At 40.1% G+C, this 16,078-nt stretch overlaps 2 protein-coding genes across 5 annotated transcripts; one reads left to right on the top strand and one right to left on the bottom strand.

Moving 5' to 3' along the window:
- Positions 1-1,444: 1,444 nt before the first annotated feature.
- On the top strand, positions 1,445-3,957 carry mibp2 (muscle-specific beta 1 integrin binding protein 2). Of its 3 annotated transcripts, XM_070911397.1 has the most exons (8): positions 1,448-1,691; positions 2,321-2,411; positions 2,630-2,678; positions 2,855-3,044; positions 3,137-3,208; positions 3,308-3,414; positions 3,517-3,611; positions 3,697-3,957. In XM_070911397.1, the coding sequence occupies exons 1-7, from the start codon at positions 1,666-1,668 to the stop codon at positions 3,600-3,602; spliced, it is 621 nt and encodes a 206-aa protein (XP_070767498.1). In that variant the 5' UTR covers positions 1,448-1,665; the 3' UTR covers positions 3,603-3,611; positions 3,697-3,957. The 3 variants fall into 3 exon arrangements, with proteins under 3 accessions (XP_070767572.1, XP_070767498.1, XP_070767649.1); XM_070911471.1 differs by lacking the exons at positions 3,517-3,611; positions 3,697-3,957 and adding an exon at positions 3,482-3,494 and having other exon boundaries at positions 1,445-1,691; positions 3,308-3,394; XM_070911548.1 differs by lacking the exons at positions 1,448-1,691; positions 2,630-2,678.
- Positions 3,958-9,752: 5,795 nt separating this feature from the next.
- On the bottom strand, positions 9,753-16,048 carry bloc1s6 (biogenesis of lysosomal organelles complex-1, subunit 6, pallidin). Of its 2 annotated transcripts, XM_070902806.1 has the most exons (7): positions 15,930-16,048; positions 15,600-15,700; positions 13,733-13,892; positions 12,701-12,788; positions 12,506-12,592; positions 12,247-12,375; positions 9,753-9,872 (listed from the first exon to the last, which is right to left on the bottom strand). In XM_070902806.1, exons 2-6 carry the CDS (start codon positions 15,661-15,663, stop codon positions 12,256-12,258), a joined length of 519 nt encoding a protein of 172 aa, XP_070758907.1. In that variant the 5' UTR covers positions 15,664-15,700; positions 15,930-16,048; the 3' UTR covers positions 9,753-9,872; positions 12,247-12,255. The 2 variants fall into 2 exon arrangements, with proteins under 2 accessions (XP_070758907.1, XP_070758899.1); XM_070902798.1 differs by lacking the exon at positions 9,753-9,872 and having other exon boundaries at positions 10,741-12,375.
- Positions 16,049-16,078: the final 30 nt, after the last annotated feature.

The raw sequence follows: 16,078 nt of genomic DNA on the forward strand, positions 1-16,078 counted from the left end.
AACTGAATTCCACACTTGGCGACTTCCTCTTCATAGTTGAGGTTCTCGAGGGTGTAAACCCCAACATAAGTAATATTTTGGTACAACCTCAGGAAACTGTGTCATGGAGTTGGTTGGGAAGTTTCTAAACAAAACAGAGAGAGGTCAGCTGCAGGCTGGTGAAATCAACACCACAGCAATGTGAGTGTGTTAGGACATGTTGTTGTTTGTTTCTTTTGTGTCTCTGATTCAGACACTAATGCGAATTGTTTTCTATGGCAGCACTGGCAGCCTTATCTTGTATATTATGTGCACACTGCTGAATGCAACTAGGCTACCACAGAAAATTAAAAGGACAAAAAAATCTGACAGGTCATCTGCACAATGCCTTATAGTTAACGTGTATCTGTTAAGGTCCCAGTGGTAAAAAAGAGGCCCTGTCTTCCTCCATATTACGTAAGTTAAATGCTACCAACAATGAACTGTGAATATTTACACTCTGTCATGTGCCTCATATCATTTTTTCATTATTGTTCACTGTGTTTTCCTTCTTTACGGTCATTTTATTTTACGTCTTCACACAATATTCTATCTCGTGAGGAAAAAGGTCTAGTCTTTTCTAATCTTGTCTATGGCATCAATGAATATATTAAATATTCATTAATGGGTAAAACTGGGTGGGTAAAAATACTTGAAACACTAAATAAAAGATCCAAAGTAAAGGTAAAGCTACAGAATATATTTAAGTATGAAAATTGTGAGTAGCTTTCACAACCTTAAATAATGTATGTGTTAATGTAAGCAGTGATTTAATGTAGTATGATCCAAGTGGAGATGTAGTCTAACTTCTGAATCTATAAAATGCCGACTGATTCAAACTATAGCAATGCATAATCTATTATATACGTATATTATGTTTTGCACTTTAAATCTTGTGTGCAAACTGAAACAACTGAAGCCATTTAAGAATATTTCCTTCTGAAATGCAGCAGGAAATGGTGTAAAGCATTCAGAGAAATGTTTAAAGGTACACATTATGCTGAAAATGGACACATTGAGGGTTATTATATATTACATTATATTATTGGATCGGTAATACAAAGGCATTAATGTGTAAATGGCATTTCACTGATAATACTGCTAATTTTATATACATCACATTTTATAAGCTAATCACGTTTTTCAAAGTAACTGTAAATGACAGGTAAAGTTAAAGAGTAGTAAAAAAGTACAATATTTTCGAAAAATATTTAAGTTAAACTATAAAAAGTGAGTACACGTTTTTTAATTTCTTACATTAAAAATGACATCATGGGTTAAGGTTAGAGGGCGGGGTGTGCGGAGGAAGGAAGGGGCGTGGACTTGTGGTTGTACTCGCTCCTGATTGGTTGTGGTGGGTTTTCAGTGCAGCGCGAGGTGTTTAAATAGCCAATCACGCCGCTCTCTCCAGTACGTGTAGAAGCTACAGTCGAGTAACGGTTCTTTCTCGGTGGAAGACCGCGTCCGAGTGACACCACGTCTCCGCTCTTACTCACTTAACTCAAGTGCCATGGAGGAATCAAGTAGTTGACGTTTCCTGCTGCAACCTTCTCTTTTTAAGCTTTCTTCCCGTCTGATCACTGCGATCCTGAACCGGTTTATTGACGTTTTTGAACTCTAAGCGACTTTTCACCAACATCCGAAAACATGAAGTACATCATCGGCATCGGCGGGTGAGTTCTTTCGGATGAATGGCCGGGAGCTAAGCTAAGCTAAGCTAGCTGGCTAACCGAGCTGCTAGGCCCTAGAAGCCCGGCACACGTGGGGAGGGCGGTCACGACATCCGCAAAATTGTTGCTTCCTTTTTTTTTGTACTGCTGTTATAACTGTCGAGTAACCAAATATGTCAGTGTTTATTCTACAGTTTATGTAAACCCTTAATCTCCCCTGGTAATCAACAAACAGAGCTAAAGCTAACTGTTAAAAGCATGTAATAAAGATAAGTAAGCCCGCCATATGCCCAGGTGACCCACGCTTTTTCTTGATATGATATAGATATTATTTTTTTAAATTCATTAAATGGGTAAATGTTGTTATTGTGCAAAAAACTGTTCTGACGATGGTTGTTTATGGTTTAAAACTGGTCATGTCGTTTTTAAATCAGTGATAACTAACCGGAAGTCATGGTAATTACATATATTTAACAATACCTGACCTGGAAAATGATACATGTATAGCTGCACGATCAAATGGATGTTCCAGGTACAATATTTTATGTGATGTTGTAATCATTAATCTTAAAACTTTTCATGTGGGTTGCATCATCCACCATTCATTGCATTTATTACTTTGTTCCATGCAGCGTAACCAATGGAGGGAAAACTACCCTCACCAACAGGCTGATCAAGAACCTGCCCAACTGTTGTGTGGTACATCAGGATGACTTCTTCAAGGTGAGCCACATTACACACACCTCTCTTTGAATTTTGGATATAGTTAACCAAGAGGATTGCTCTGAGTAACACAAGTTGGTGGGGTGTTAACACTTCACTGCCTGTGTTACTAGATACAGTTTGATCTAGTGTGTAATAACGCTATCAGAGCCTTCCATATAGCAGAGTATAGCACTAGTGGAATGTACCGTGGTACATCTTATCAATGTATGTTTCAGCCCCAAGATCAGATCGAAGTTGGTGAAGATGGCTTTAAGCAGTACGATGGTAAGCCTGGGTTTTTATGAAAGGGTTTGTGTATGTGTGCGTTCGTTCGTGTGCTTGCTCCTACTGTTCATTTGTAAACTAAACATCATGCTTTATAGACAAACTTGAACACTGACCATGTTTCTTACTTGCTCTTTGCAATTTTCCATACGCTTCCTCCCCGCTTTTCTCTTCAGTCATTACTGCTTTGGACATGGACGCCATGATGAGTACGATCTATGCTTGGCTGGAGAACCCGGTGAAGTTTGAGAAGTCGCATGGCGTTAATAATACCCTGGATACTGAGATCGTCCCAAAGCCCGACCATAAGGAGGATGAGGAGACTCACATCCTCATTGTGGAGGGCTTCCTGCTTTACACCTATGGGTAAGAACTTGTGCTCATTACATGTCTGTTAGTGTTGTTTCTCCCTGTAAAAGAAATGGGACCATGGTATTAATTTGTGTCTACCCTTGCAGACCTTTGATCGACGTGCTAAACCAACTTTACTTTATTTCCATCCCATATGAAGAATGCAAAAAGAGGAGGTGGTAAGTGCTTCAATGTTCAGACACTGTTCCTAACTGGTGTTTGTAGTCTAGTGTCCTGTCTAATGACCTTTATGTAACTGGAGTTTTGTCTCTCTGCAGCTCTAGGAACTACACGGTGCCAGACCCCCCCGGCCTGTTTGATGGCCACGTCTGGCCCATGTATTTGAAACACAAGAATGCCATGGAGTCATCAGATGTTGACGTCTGTAAGTCTGTGTGCATTTTTTGTATTGTCACTGCATGCAACTGCGTTTTCACATTTAAAGATGAGAGTTTCTCCTATTGATTGAATGTGTGTGCTCTTACAGTGCAGCTAGATGGAACCAAGTCAAAGGAACAGCTGTTCAACTTCGTCTATGGCGACATCCTGAATAACATCCAGAAGTCTCTTTAACAAACAAAGGTACTCAAATCATCTTGACTGTCCTCTTACAAAATCTCCATATCCAAATGTGAGTTTCTGATAACTCTTTTTTTCTTTATTGCAGGTCACACGATCGGCTAAAAGGAGCATATAATCAGCCTGCAAGCAGAAGACCACCTTGCCTTAAGTTTCTACCTGGCAGCTCATTCAGCTGACTGCTATGATTTTAATGTAAATGTTTAACTGATGGCATCAAATGCTGGCGTGTTTTTATATCTACCATATTTATTGCTTTGTTACAGCCTACACTCCGAAGAGAGTTGATGGATATGTTCAGAGGATGGTTGCACTTAACTGCATATGTCAATAAATGATCCTCCTGCTAGTTCTGTGCTCCTGTGATTATTTTAAGGAGATGGTGCCCGTTCACCAGCTGTTACACTGAAAGAAGTACAAGGTGAAGTAATGGCATGTGCAAGTCCACATTTGTAAGCTAGTTTTCAAAATAGTCCCCATTTCAACACTTAGAGCCCTGGGCCGCTGCTAAGTTAGGCACAGTGAGCAGACGACTTTCACTATCTTGCTCCCAGGCGACAGTTGGGGTTGGTGATAAGAGGAGTCACAAGGTTCAACCTTGGTTTAGATCACAACCCATATCTACGTTCAGACACATTGGCTATTTCCCTGGAAGTGTTGCCGTCAGAATAAATTTCAAATGTCCACTTGCTTGGTTTGTGTAATAACGCAGATCGGGTCAATAAGTCGAAGTAAATGCACGAGTTGCATGATGTCCTTTATGCAGAAGAATACAGTCATGATATTGGACCAAGGTGTTGGTCCAATAAACACATGCAGCATATAATGTATGTGATTTTTAGTATTCCACAAACATCATGTGGTTGGTTTGGGTACTTGGTTGTTGTAAACAAGGTAAAGATGTCCAGAATTTCTGGGCAGTAAAGTGGCATCACTTGCAGCAAGTGGAAAAAAATGTCAGTCCATGTCCATGTTACTCCCACACCAATCTTTTTTTTTAATTTAATTCATGACTTTAGAGCAGCGGTTTAATCCCATATGAAAAGACATGTATTTTAAAAGAGATGCTTTACCCCAGTTGCAATAAATAAGGTCAATCTGTTCTCACTGCAGGCACACATATACTAATATGTATTTATCTGTATACTCCTATGGTATTATGTGTATATACTCAGACAATATGTGCTTAATGTAATACTTTATGGGGGGGGGGGGCAGTGTCATGTTTGTGTAAGATAAAGACACATTTTCATCTTCGCCTGCATAAGTAGAGAAAGTTACTATAACTGAAATAACATGAATCTTTACCAGCTAGTGCAATTATGCAATGCAATGCCATAATAATACCTTAGGCCCATGCCTTGTGCATGTTTCTTGTAATGGAAAAATACAGTCGATACAATCTAAATTCAACTCTCTGAGTCAAGGGTGTGTCAGGCCCCTCTGAGAGAGTGAAATCGGTTTCACATTGTCCTTTCTTCACTCTGCTGTAAATGCACACATTATGTAATGTTACTATGGACATGTATGGAAGTAGGTCAGAGCTGTATGCAAGTTGAAAAAAAAACAACCTTGGCCTACATATGAGAAGTTGTTTTTTCCCCTTTTGTAGTTCTGCATGAGGGGTTCTTGCTCCTGTGTGTACAATCTAGTACAGTTACAGCTTAAAAGATCAGTTTCAATATGTTGTGTATTCATTTTAGTAAAGAAAAAAATGAAACTGTGCTGCTTTTACTAGCCATTCAACTAACATGCCTCTGAGAACAAACAACATGGTATTTTTAGATCTATTGCCTTAAATCTTTTTCCATTTAACAGTCAGTGTGTCACTCCGGAATAAAACAATCCTCAAATGTTGATATTACGCTGCATGCAGGACACATGGAGGTCTGACAAAGAGAGCACGTGTTGGATTATTCACAGAGCACAAAGACGCTCTTATGGGTTTCTCTGGTTCCAGACAGACGGCATGATTGTTGACACATCTGTGTCTCTGCAGCAACAGCACAGACGCACACAGGTGGCAAGTGAACATCTGTCTTATAAAGCAGCTTTTTTCAGTGCATTTAGAGTTCTTTAGTTACAGTTTATAATTGAGGTTTTATAGTCATATTTATGCATTTTCTATGGCCTCAAATGACTCAGTATTTACTCCACCCGTTTCCTCTGGTACATTACAACATACCTGCTGCATGTGTCCTCACACACATCAAAGTTCACATCTGCCTGAACTTCCAGCTCTTCTTGTGATTGTTGTGGTTGTTCAACCAGAGACTTCATCGGCTATAAAACACAACCACAAGCTAAACAATACATGGTTTATGTCATTTAAACTCCAGAATATTCTTTGCCTGCCACCAATTCAAGTCTATGTTAGATGTAACTTCAGCTCAGGGATTGTTGTGTGGATGGAGTTTGAATAGTTCAGACCACCAGTACATTCAAATGTATCAAGGGGGAGAGAGGAAGAGAGAGATAGTGAGTGGGAGATCATATTACAATCCTATGCATCTTGGGAATTTCCTGCAGCCTACTTAAGTATCCAGCAGGACAAACACCAAAATACTTTATCCCATCTGTTTACAATGCAATTTTTTAGCTTGGACCAAACTTTTCAAGCCAGAAAGCTTTTCTTTGTGCTCATTTTTGCAAAGCCACGAACACAGATGTCAGTTTTTCGGCGTTCTAGGTCGTCTGTGTGCTAACGTCCTCATATGGCTCAACATTTTAACAGTAACTCATAACATGCTCAACTTCGATGCAACAATCATTTAGAGATGGTGTTAATTTCCTCAAAGGGTAGCTAACTCATTTTAAAACAGTTGTTACTTCATTAACGTGTGCAAGCTGGTCAGTCCAGGCTTTTATGCGAGAGATAAGCAGTTATGTAACCTTGACTGCTGCTGGCACGGCCCCCCCCCTTGACTGGACTGCTTCAGCACTAAGGCCTGGCTGCAGAGGTTTTACTGACCTCTACTTCTGTAATACTTTACCTTTCTGTGGCGTTTCTTACAATACACAGAAATTAAATGGGCCTGTCATGGACAGCCACAAATGTTAAAGCAGTATTCTTAAAGTGGGTTACTGTGAACTTATTGTCCTCAGATACAATATTTCATGAATGAATAGCACGGTGTTGATAGAGGACGTCGTCCTCTGACACCCAGACTGCCTCCGGAGTGCAACAAACCCTGCAGTTTTCTGAACCAACCACCACACAAGAAGTTATGAGGGCTGCAGTACTGGCTTTTACTGGATGTTGTTGTGTATGTGAGCAAGTGGGTGTCTGCTTGCCTTTCTGTCTGCATGGGTGTACGCGTGTCTGTGCTGCGCCCGTCTCCTTACACACCTCTCCACAGTGCATCCAAAAAGCAGAGGAAGCAACAGTCTGCTGTGGTTGACTCAAATAGAGCATATAAACAACACCATAAATCCTCCCTTCAGACCTCTAACTCCATACAGTTAGGGTTTGGATTATCACATCTCCACCTCACACAGGTCAGACAGGACACGGCCGTGCGACCACTAACCATCCTGGCAGCAGAGGTGACTGCGACTCTGTGGCCGCTTGTCTGAAAACAATTTCTTTGTCTCGCTCACAGCTTTGTAATGCGCCCTTTAACATATTTCCTCCTGTTTTCTTCTGCTACCCAACCAAAGAAAACAACAAGAACAGGGCACATTCATTTAATCAAATCATCCTTTCCACCCACCACAAATACACTGCTCTTCAAAGCCTCCCTCTCAGCCTACGAGTTGTTTCTATATTTACTGCTTTTACTACAGTCTACGAGGAGCCCATGAAACCAGACATTCGTGCCATTAAACCTTTTGTGACGATGGGGATTGTTGTAAGGACTTGTTTTGAAAATGTGACCCTCTAAAGCCGACATGGCAGTGAGCTGAGCGGGGTTAATGCCGCACCTGTGGGGCTGATGTGAAAACAGCTTCTCACCTACTGTGGTTCACCCACTCTGTCTGTGTTTACGTGGAGGGGAACTGGCTTTGGGAGAAATTACACCACAGACCAGACACAACAAGACACTCTGTAACCCGTGCATGGCATTAAGACACTTAAATTATACACATTTCACTGCTGCTGCTGCTGCTGCTGCTGCAACAGGTGGTGGAAGAAGTATTTAGATCCTTTGCTTCAGTAAAAGTATCCCCACAGTAGTAACACCACAATCTGAAAATATTCTGTTACAAGTTATGGTGCAAAGTTCTTACTGAAATGAAGTCACGTAAGCATTTAAGGTCAGTGTACACATTTTGCAGAAAGTGTTTACAGAAGCTATATTCTATTAATGTATTATTATTATTACTGATACAGGCTAATGTTGCAGCAACTAGTCTGTACTGATTTAATTGATTATTTGTTTGCCATGCCAAGATGAAGCTATTTTAACTACTTTACGTATTGTCAGGTTGTTTAATTCTATAACAGTGCATGATATTTTACAAGTTGATCGTATGTTTTTTGCGTTTGAAATCTTTCTCTGCAAAACAACTACTGAATATAGCTGTCAGATAAATGTTGTGGAAGATGAAGAAGTACCATAAAACAAAAACACACAGTAAGAATATCTCAGAACTGTTCTTGGGTTAATGTATTCAGTTACTTATATACGTTCTATGAGAACTAAATAAATTAGACATTTAAAATGATTTGTTTTGGAAAGACGTAATGGTTACATAGTAAACTGTTGTTCCTAAATATCTATTCTGTACCATCTGTTGAGTCACAGAAACCTAATTACTAATGTTCTCCGTGCCCACTTATCCAGACTTGCGTATGTAGAGTTATATAAGACCTGGTTCAGAAGGGAAAGTAACCTCACTGACTGCCACTTTGGTCACAAACACCACAGAGAGATATGTTTTCCAGAACCTTTAATCCAGCTCTTCACATGGTACACAGCGTGCATGAATACTGCCACACCAACCAAATGGTAAAACCTGAGGGAAATAATAATATGATGCAACCCTCCTCAGTGTGGGCCAGAGGACCATATCCTGTTATGGTGGGTCTGGGAGAGGCCTGGTGCTGCCAGTCTGGAGCAGACCACAGCCTCCCACTCCTCACCCGTCTGAATCACTGTTTACTTAGACAGGAAGGCCGTCCGCTATACAACATCATCATCTGCTGCTGCTCCATGTCTGTGACTCGCTTGTGGCTTTGGCAAGGGGGGGTTTGTGTTTTCCCCGACGGCCAAGTTTCTAAAAGCAGACACAAGTTAAAACCAAACTCTTGGAGGAGTAGGGCCCAGCCTTGGAAACCACAGTTTCTCTGAGTTGTCTACCTCTGAAGCCTCATACGCCCCCTCCTCCTGGAAAAACAGAGCCGTATTCAATCAAAGTACCCAACCAATTAAGAGCGGATCCTGTTAGACATCCAGTTGGTAAAATACTACTATGTGTGAAAACTCAGAAAACAAAGCACTCTGTCTGTTGGCATAAAAGTGAATTTAAAGTGAATAACTAAAATAAAGATTAATAAATAAAACTGAGAGCCTTGAGAGGTGACTGAAAGTTCAGGAAAAATACTTTTTAGTCATTTTAAACAAACATTTTAAAATGTTTTATGGATGTGTGAATCGCTAGTTATTGGCCCCATTCTGTGTTTGCTTTGGCTTCGTAAAATTATTTGATTTTGTATTTTTCCCCCCGTGGCTGGAGAGCCAAGGGCCAGCCAATGCCTTTCTGGGACCCTAAGCAGAACATTTCTCACCAAAAATCACCAAAATACAGGAATGAAAGGGAATCTGCTCATTTCATGCTTGTTTCTGGTAAATAAAATACAAAATAAATGGCCATATAAACCGAAAAGGACTCATAACTGATTGAATAATATTACACCTGCAAGATTTCTTTGCTTCCAATGAGCCCCTGCCAAACCTTTATATACAACAGACCCGACCAGAACTTCTTTCTTTTTTTTGGTTTTCACATTACACTGACCCAGTTTCAGAAAAATGAAGACAACAGTTAGTATTGCAAAATGCATTTATATATGGAGCCACTGTATTTAGACACACACACACAAACACATGTCAAACAAAGCCCATGGTCAAGGTACTGAAAACTATATTCAAAATGTGGTTTCTTCTGCGCTGCCACACTTTCATCAGTCGAATCAGGTTGCCCCTCTCTCCGGACTCCCTGGTCTGGACCCCTCCATGGCCACACTGTGGTGCAGTTTCCGTTATAAGAGGGACTGGGCGGGGGTGGACCAAGCCATGTTGGTTTTGACTGAGTTTCCTGCTGTAGTAGTAAGTATAAAATTAGAGTTTTATGTGAATTGGAGGCGAGTGCGACAGACACATGGTTGTGTAAGGATAGAGAGGAATGTAACCTACTTTTCTGTCAACAAACTCCTGTTTGTATGGCTGGTTCATGACAATGGTGTATAAAACGTGTGTGAAAAGGGGGGGGGGGGGGGGGGGGGGGGGGGGGGGCTGAATTGGGAAGCAACAAGGAAAAGAGTGAATAAACAAAAAAGATCAGTCCTGGTGCTCCATTTTACCAGCCTGTTAATTGTAGTTAACTACATTCACCTGGCATCTAAGGTGATCAGGTAATCTGTCCCTGATTAGATGGATGCAATGAAAAACCAGCAGAGAACAGGGATTGTGAAATATTAGTTTACATCTGAAATGTTCAATTGTGTGCAATGCAAGGAAGACAGACACTCTGCAGGTTTTCATTAAAACCAAAGATTAACTCTCTGATCAGATATTGCTCTCTGCTTGCAGGTGTGCTCATCAGTAACATCAGCTGGTGCAGAAATGTTGAAGCAAAAATAACCAGCAGAAACTCGGCTTTTCGTGGAACACATTTGGCCATCATAGACCAAGATGTGGCGAAATGAATTCTGGTCTCTGCTGACACCTGGTGGACTGAGATGCTTAATACATTTCATATAGTCAATCATCGCGCATGTGGGCCTGAAAAGAGGAAGTTTATGTCATGTAAAAACACAAGGACATCTTGACTCTCGTACACACACACACACACTTGAGAACCCATTTTACATTATAATGTAAATGTGTGCAACCATGAATAGCACCACAATGGGTGCATGCATGGCTTAGAACAGAAAAAAGAAATGTCACTTTACTACAAACCAGTTTGTGTTGCTTTTATTATTAATTCTACAAACAGCGGAGTTCCAGATGTAAGTAGTGCATAGAAGCCTCTTTAAAGGTCTGTTAAACACATTTACAGATGCTGCGTATAGTCGGGGTAAAGTTTGGTATATAATGCATTATCATCCTTTATCATATTATCTGGACCCCAGAAACACAGTCAGTTAAGTTTAGTGCAGACCTATTTAATTTTAAACAATATACCTGTTTTATAACATTCAGCACTAACAGGGCAACAACATATATTAACATTTCATCTTCAACAAAAGACAGCAAACACATTGATTCTCCTCCTGGTCATTGTCTGACGGCTGCAAAAGTGTCTTTGAGTAATTTGTTCCATTCTCGGGGAAGTGCTCGAGTTTGTAATCAGAGGTTGATAGTGGGAAGTAACAGCATTTGATGATTTAGTCCATGTCTTTGGTTTGTGGTGATCTTGGCAATGTCGGACATAAAGGATCATACCAGAATTTTAGCAAGTTTTAGCCCATTTACTAAGAATCACATACACTGTTAAGTGAACCACTTTCCAAAGCGTATTACAGTCTCAAAGATTTTTGAATGGATTCACTTTTTCCCATTTCTGTTTCACACTTTTATATTTAAAAATTCTAGCTTGTTCCATGTTTGTTTCCTACTGCAGCGAAGATATAAAGATGGGTGAGTGTCTTCATACAAGTGAAGAAACAACAGGAGTCATGCTACCAGATAACAACTCATATCCAAAGTTGAGCATGTTCTGCAGAAAAAAGCAGAAATACCGAAAATGATATATCAGATATTTACAGTCTTTTCTGTAATACTGCTGGAAACAAATACAAACCAGAAATACGTTTAAAGCAAATTTCAGGCCCCTTTTAACAACATCATACCATTTCTTGCAGCACATTTGATTGCAGACGCCCCCTAAATGTTTTAAAAGGCATTTCAGAAGCTAACAGGTGGTAACCTGGACTGATTTCTAGCAGCATAACTCCAATTAAAATGTTTTGTATTTTAAAAACACGCTGAGGCATGAAACCTACTTGAGACAGGCAATAAAGCATTGTAAAAAAACACGTCTACCTTTATTGTCTAAACTGTGGTATCAACTGCATTACCGCGTACAATAATTTATGTTATAGGCAATAAAAGTAGACGTTAATATTCAGCACGTTTCAAGGTGATTTTAATACAATACCAAAATGAGTGGAAACAATGGCTCCCTGGGAAACGCAGTCAAAGACCTGAAAATGCTGGTTCGTCGGGGGCCCGAGTTGAGATAGATGTGACTACAACGTCCCCTGTTGGGATCACTTTGCCTGTCTGATTCTTTACTGTATTCGGTCAAATAAAGGCTACAATGCCCAAAAAATGATCTTTAAAAACAAAATCTAAAATACTTTCGCTTTGGAAAATGTTCAGCAGTAATGCAACGTATGGTTGATATGTAATAAATAGGCTAAAACATGCAAAACCTCCGGCATGGTCCTTTAGTACAGCAGACGTACTTGGGGATCCTACGTTCTTTTCGCAGGTTTGGCAATAAGCTGCCTTTCTCTCTCCAGCTCCTTCTCACGTTGCTGCTCCTTCTCCAGCGCCTCCTTCTGCTTCTGTTGCTGCAGCTTCAGAGCTCGTTTCTGAGAGAAAACAGTCACAGTCACTTTAATTTGCATCCATCCACCAACATTTGCTCCTTATCTTTGAGCATGGAGTCAACTGCACTAACGCTAGAAAAACACTGATGTTAAAATCTGACATGAGAGATACCTTTAGTTTAGTTGTCTTTTCGTGGAGCATAATCATCTCTTTCCTTATGTTCACCAGTTTATTGTGGTAAACCTTCGCCTCTGTAAACTAAAAAGACAACAACAAAGATTAGAAGTCATTCCTGCTGGCTGGTGTAGAGAGTGCAAACAAGAGCAACGTGAGTTTAAATGAGATTATAATTCAGTCCAAACATACCAGTGAATTGAGGTCCAGTAAGGCATTACATTCTCTGAACTTGGTGACTTCTTGGTCCAGAGTGTCTAACAATATCAGCTGATTTTGTCTGGTTAAGACAAAAATTAAGAAATAAATATCATCAAGTGCACTTTCACACCAAAACATTACTCATGTTTAATGTCTGCTAATCATTCAGACAATGACAAGATGTTCCCGCAGAATTTCCCACGTTGACTTAATACATACAGGAGGGCGCCAGCATGTTGATAGTGAAATGTTATCATAGACTCAGCACTACCAGCATAAAAGCAACTGGTCGGCCCATCCATCCAGTTCCGCTTGACGCATGATTACCCGTGTGACCTGTTTGCTTACTGCAAATTGGTGTCTGTGCATGTCAATATGTTTGTGTGTGAATCACATAACTGACTGCAGCTTGTTCTTAAAGACGTTCTACAGATCTTTTTTATTTACTTATCGTTCACACACCAATTCATAGAAATTTGTGAGGGAGGTATAGTCTTTACTGCTACCTGTTGGGACCATCCTCAATATTTAAAAGACAATTTACAAGCAACTTTGCATGGTTACAAATCCTACTTAAAGTTCAGTCAGAGTCTCTCAGCACCTTGGTTGTCTCTACTCAAGTTGTTAATGATTCCTTATTTACATAATTCCTTGAGCTCATGATGCTTTCCACAGAGGCATGGGAGGAAACGTGACATGCAAAAGAAAACTTTTATACTTTTTAAGACTACTCAAATCCAGCCAGAGCTCATTCACCAGGTGACTGAACTTCATCAGTTTCAATCAGCACAACTTCAACCTGTTGAACGGGAAAACTTATCACTGAAATCACTGATTGCAATCTTTAGTTGGAATGAAACCGACATAAACTAACCCATTCCCCTGCCACTTTTACAGTTTCACTCACAAGTAGACTGGATGAGACAGTGCTTATTAATACTATAAGAGTATTAGAAAGTATTTCCTTGCTGGTGACCCTCAGGTGGAAAGGTCATGTGTCATGAAACACTAAGTAATACTCACGTGAGCTCTTGGAGGGCTCGTTTAGAGTTCTGTAGATCTGGTAGGTAGTGAGAGAGTAATCCCTCTGTGAGTTTGTCCACTGCTTTCTTATCCACAATCACGTTCTCTACAGGGGCTGAGCTCTCCACACGCAGCGAGTCCTGCTGTGCCAGCTGGAGATCTGTCAGATATTTAAGAAAGAAAAGCACAAAGCATTTAGTATTGTGTCACAAAAGTCCCTTCAACAAATTAACCAATTACCTGCCTTTTTTGTCGGTCCGATGGCAATTTTAGCTTCACAAATGCACAAAATTGCATTGTTTTAAATTATCTATAGTGGGTCATATCTTTGACATAAATAAGGGCTGAAAGCTGTACTGAAGACTAGACTAGACTTAGACTTTATTTATCCCACAGAGGGGAAATTTACAAGTCACAGCAGCAAAGACAGAAAGGTGCAGAAACACACAGCAGACAAGCACTGTGTCAATAAAAACCAGAAGTATTTAAAAAAACAAACAAAAAAATATATATACATCTAATAAATATATTATAATATATAATATGAAAAATATTAAATATTAAACAAAATATTGTATTTATTTTTCGCTAGTAAAATATGCATGCAATAGCTGAAGTTTTGCCCTGCATGCAATTTGTTCATGAACATACTGAAACTAATTTGTTGAATGTTGCACAGTGTTGAACTGTCAGCAACAGTGAGCTGGAAAATTGCCATCTTATAGCTCATTTAATTTTTATACCTAATTTTTGTAGCTCTGAAACTCTGGCCTAACGACCTGCAGTCACTGGTCGATGCCTCAGGATCCCTGTGCCAGATATGACCTCAGAGCAACCTCATGAAATAATCTGCAATGTCACTTAAAAATCAAAACATTTATTTTATATGTTTCTCTATAATTTCATGGCTATTCTCACTAAACATCCTCTGCCTGTCCGTGAGTGCTTTGACTGAGCCTGTAACTTGTTTATTGTCAGCTATTCTGTTCTATTAATGTCTGTTCCTGTTAGTATAAGCGTTAATTGGGCACTCCGCTGATTTTTTTTGACCCTTCATGAGTACTACTCAGCTTGTGCAAACAGTTGTATAATATTCGTTGTGGCTCTGGAGGAGCTTTCTGAGGCCCTCAAGGTTTCAGGGTTATCTCAACTTTGTGAAGTTTGAAACATGTGGGTCATTTATAAGTCAGGGGGGGTCAAATAGCTCTTTCGTGTTATAAAGCAGAGATGGTAGAGATGAGAAAGATTCCCATGTTTATGACTTGTGAGTGTTCATGTCGTTAGACATCTTAAGCCAGTTGATTGCAGAGTTGACAATGACAATATAACACTATATCCATTAAATGTGGGTTTTATTACCTTGTAAAACACGCTTTGGCTAATGTGAGGGATCCATGTTTGTTTGGTTTTCAGGCACTTCTGTATTACTAAGCGCCAAGTTGAATATATATCAGAGCTTTCTGAAACATGAATGCTATTTACAAGTCATACACTGGTGATTATGATAACTCTAAATACGGAAATAACATGGCAACCAAAGATTTGCATCACGGGAAGTGCAGGATCCGCTGTTTTTGGAGCTTGGCTTACAGTAGGGACTAAAGGTCAGAATATGTCAGCCTCTGCTGCAGCTTTTATTTTAACCTACTCTGTACAAAAGGCTATATAGACATATAAAACAAACTGCATGCTTAACCTTTAACTCTAAACATTGTTTGGGTGTTCATGGTCCCTTCCTTGGACCCCAACAAGTTGCATGAGCTTCCCTATGACAGGCACAAACTGAGGCTGCAGCTGGATTCAAATTATCATATATTGCAGGCTAGAGAGTGACATTAGAGAGCAGGTTAAGCACAAGCACACATACCTTCACTATGTGGAAGTTCACTCTGGGACGATGGTCCTTCATCTTCCATCCCCTCTACCTCCATATGCAAAGACTGTGTTGACCCAGACTGCTTTTATAACCTGAAAAAAGCACCAAAGATGTGAGAGGGACCTCACAGTTTTATCAGATGTAAATCATCAGTTGATCCCGTGTGTCATAACGTTAGCTTATCACAGCAACGAGCATCTAAACATTGAGGAAGTGTTTAGCTAGCTTGCTGAGCTGCCTCATAATGTGAACAGCATGACACATTAGCAAGCAGACAGCCAGCAATCTGTAAACATTTCACCTCAGTCAACGCCATCTTACCCGTTTGACTGTCTATTTAACAGTAACTGTAGGTGCGATGAGTTGACGTCTGTTGGCCAAAAGCAGAAAAGACAACAGCAAAAGATTTTGGGTTTGTTGCTGCGGCTGAGGAAACGTCATGTGACTCCTCCTGCGTCATCATGTGACTG

This window comes from Enoplosus armatus, chromosome 1 (genome assembly GCF_043641665.1).
Source record: "Enoplosus armatus isolate fEnoArm2 chromosome 1, fEnoArm2.hap1, whole genome shotgun sequence".
NCBI lineage: Eukaryota > Metazoa > Chordata > Actinopteri > Centrarchiformes > Enoplosidae > Enoplosus > Enoplosus armatus.